Source organism: Hipposideros armiger, unplaced genomic scaffold, assembly GCF_001890085.2.
Source record: "Hipposideros armiger isolate ML-2016 unplaced genomic scaffold, ASM189008v1 scaffold_479, whole genome shotgun sequence".
Taxonomy (NCBI): domain Eukaryota; kingdom Metazoa; phylum Chordata; class Mammalia; order Chiroptera; family Hipposideridae; genus Hipposideros; species Hipposideros armiger.
The window spans coordinates 1,453,511-1,456,838 of NW_017731829.1; the positions used below are offsets into that span (position 1 = coordinate 1,453,511).

Consider the following 3,328-nt stretch of genomic DNA (forward strand, 5'->3'; position numbering starts at 1 on the left):
CTATCAAGACATGAGTCCATCTGGCCCCCTAAAAAATATTTACAACATTAGTGATTATATTCCCCAAACTGCCTTTTCTATCCCTGAGGCTGTATTGTGGTTACCAATTTGTATAGGCGACATCTATCTTGAAGGTGTTTTGCGGGGGCAAAGGGCTGGAAAGGAGGCATGCAGGGGCTGCAGATAGAGGGCGGAGGTGGCAGGTCGGTTGTATTATGGCCGTTTCTGGCTGGTAAGCCAGGCCTAAGACTTCACCACGTGTGCGGTCAGGCAAGAAACAACCGGCCTGAGCCAGGAAAACAAACTGGGTTCAAGAGGCAGTCCAGAGGCCCAAGAGCCCACGGATTCCCCTGGCCTTGGGAGCCACACCAGCCCTGGCACTTGTGTCTCCCCTGCAGATGCTGGGTGCGGAGCCCTGAGGTGCATAGCATCCTGGTCATGGGCTATGGTGGCCTCACATCCCTTTTCAACCTGGTGGTGCTGGCCTGGGTGCTGTGGACACTGCACAGGCTGAAGGCGCGGGAGAAGGCGTCAGGCCTCCAGGCCTGTCGGGACACCGTCACCGTGCTGGGCCTCACCGTGCTGCTGGGCACCACCTGGGCCTTGGCCTTTTTCTCCTTCGGTGTCTTCCTGCTGCCTCAGCTCTTCCTCTTCACCATCTTCAACTCGCTCTACGGTGGGTCCTGTGCGTGGTCTAGAGGAAGCCCCCCGGGGTGTGTGTGTGTTGTGCACAGCTGGTAGATGTTTACTGCTGAAGGGCTTCCAGTCCAGGGGGTGACTTGAGGGCTGAAATCCAGCCCTCTGACAAGCTGGTTAGGGGCCACATCCTCCCAGAAGAAGAGGTGCCACCTTTGTGGTCTGCACAAAGGCACCCTCTGGGGTAGCGGTGGCCAGGTCCTCCTGCTCCTTTGCTCTGCCCTTCTGGCCTCTAACAGTAAGGGATGCTGAAAATTACTCCTGGGCCTCAGGGAGGCCCAACTCACCCCATCCAAAGAGGTCCCTGTTTTCTGGGAGAGGCCCCATGCTGCTCCTGTGATGCTCCCACTGACCAGCCTTTTGCTTGCAGGTTTCTTCCTCTTCCTGTGGTTCTGCTCCCAGAGGTGCCGCTCAGAGGCAGAGGCGGAGGCAAAGATGGAGGCATTCAGCTCCTCCCAGATGATGCAATAGTCTGAACCTCCTGGCCCGGAACCCCCAGCCTCTCTGGCTGCCTGCCGACGAGGCGCTGACTTCCACCAGAGAAGGCGGCAGGCCAGCTGCTGGATACCAGAGGCCACTGTGCCTTCCAAGGAGGCTCTCCACCTCCATGGCTTCTCTGGGCCCAGAGAAGAGGGTTTTGCGTGGCCTCCCCTGGCATTGTGCTCTGGGCAGGTCCAACCCCACGACAGGGGTGGCGAACTTCGCTCAGTCTCTGGGCCTAGCTGGCCAGCCTGGCCTATGGGCAGAGCCCTGGTCTGGGAGTCAGGAGACCACGTTTCAAGGCCTGGCTCTGAGTCCTACTGTATGACCTTGGCCTGTCATTTCTCAGTGACCCTCACATTTTCGACGTTGGCCAGATGGCTCCGGTCCTGCCTAGCCCAAGAGCTTTGTGAAGCTTGAATAAGACCAGGGAGGAAGAGAGTTAATACCCATTAACTCTTCATTAACTCCACCTGCCTGCTGGGTCCTGCTACCTTCCTCCTGGTCACATCCTGGCCCAGGGCCCAGTGCCCAGTGCCCAGTGCTTAGAGACCTACCCAGTGTTGGAGACCTTACCAGCCTCTGCCTGAGACCTCTTCTCTTTTGACAACCCCCCCACCACAAAATTATGACTCCAACTCCAAGGCCACCCTTTGTGACGATTGGGAGGTCTATTCCTTCCTTCAGTGAAGGAAAGCTTTTCCCTCCTTCAGTGCTCTCAAGACTCCTTAGGTCATTTGGACCAGTGGCTGGGGCCATAGGGCTTTCAGGGGTAGGGCGGAGCACCTCTTTTTCCTTCATTTGAGCCAGCTCAGGCTCAGTGACCCAGCTATTTGATGCTGTGTAGGATTGAATTTTCCTTGGTAGAAGTGAGAGTGTGGGTTCTAAACCCAAGCTCAGGCCACAGTTGCAGAGCATCACCATTGATTGCCCTTGCATGACCTGTTAGATTAGACCAAGTGGGAGGCTCATGAAGCTAGAGCCTTTCCCAGAATGGACACCAGGGGGCGCTGTTGGTCTGTGCTCAGAGGCTGTTGGCTCCAAAACTGTGTCTGGAAATGCTGCGGTCACTCGACTGCAGACATCGTATAACAGATGGAGAGGCCCTGCCTCCAAGACTGCGCCTGCTGAGTGACCAGCAGGAGGAATGCCAGCACTGTTTTTACGGCCATTTCTCTTTTCCCAGCACAGTTTCCTGCCCTGGCTTTTGGGGTCTTGCGCCCTGGGCATACCTGGCACTAGGGCAGTGGGCTGGGATAGGCTCTCAGGGCCCTGCTCCAGGCCATCAGACAGATTTTAATGACTTTGAACGATACAGAGAGGAAATTGGGCCGGATCCCTTTTGTTATGCCCTCTGTTCACTTCTTGATGCAAATAGCCCTTCACTAGGTGGTGAGTGGTACAGATTCTGGAGCCAGAGTGCCTGGGCTCCAATGCCAGCTCTGCCACTTGCTAGCTATGTGACTGTGGACAAGCCACTCAACCTCTCTGTGCCTTAGTTTTTCCATCTGTAAATAGGGGTAATAGAATATTTATTTTGAAGGTTAAACAAAATAATCCATATAAAGAGGCTTAGCACAGTAAGTGCTCAATCAATGGTCATTAGTGTTATCATTAGTATTTTTGCTATTATTATTAACAGTCTCAGAGACCCACTCATCTAAGCCCCAGGCCCAGGTCTGCTCAACTTCACAAACCCAGCTCCTCCCTGGGCTCATCCTCACTTGGCCACCTCCTCTCCCACTTTCCTTAGAGCGGCCTCTGCTCCAGCCTCGCCGGACTTTTGCCACTTTAAGAATATTCCCTACACAGTCAGCCTCCATGCTCTTGCCACATGTCCCCCCTCCTCTCAATTCCCCAATCGTCTGATCTATTTAAATTCCTGATAGCTCATTGATGACATCTTCCATGAAAGCTCTCCAATTGCCCCACAGAGAAAGTGGCTTTCCCACTCCAACTCCAGGCAGAGTGTCCCCGCATCACTATCAAGGTGATGTGAGCCCCTAGCCAATCCCGCTGGTTTACCCCAGCCTTGACTTTAGCCAGGCTTCCCAGGCCTTGGGGTGGGCCCTCATGCTAATGAGGGTGCTAAGGGATCATGGAAATCTCTAGCCTCTGTCTTGGGCAGCTCCGGGGAATGATGACTTAGGCT

General features: G+C 54.7%; 1 protein-coding gene across 1 annotated transcript in view; it reads left to right on the plus strand.

The window, feature by feature from the left end:
• ADGRG5 (adhesion G protein-coupled receptor G5) overlaps positions 1–2,801 on the plus strand; it is a 21,611-nt gene extending 18,810 nt beyond the window's left edge. Inside the window, exons 10-11 of the mRNA XM_019666826.1 lie at positions 242–676; positions 1,067–2,801. Of these exons, the coding sequence (XP_019522371.1) occupies positions 242–676; positions 1,067–1,167 (536 nt within the window). The 3' untranslated portion in view covers positions 1,168–2,801. The remainder of the gene's footprint in view (positions 1–241; positions 677–1,066) is intronic.
• The last annotated feature ends 527 nt before the right edge of the window (positions 2,802–3,328 follow it).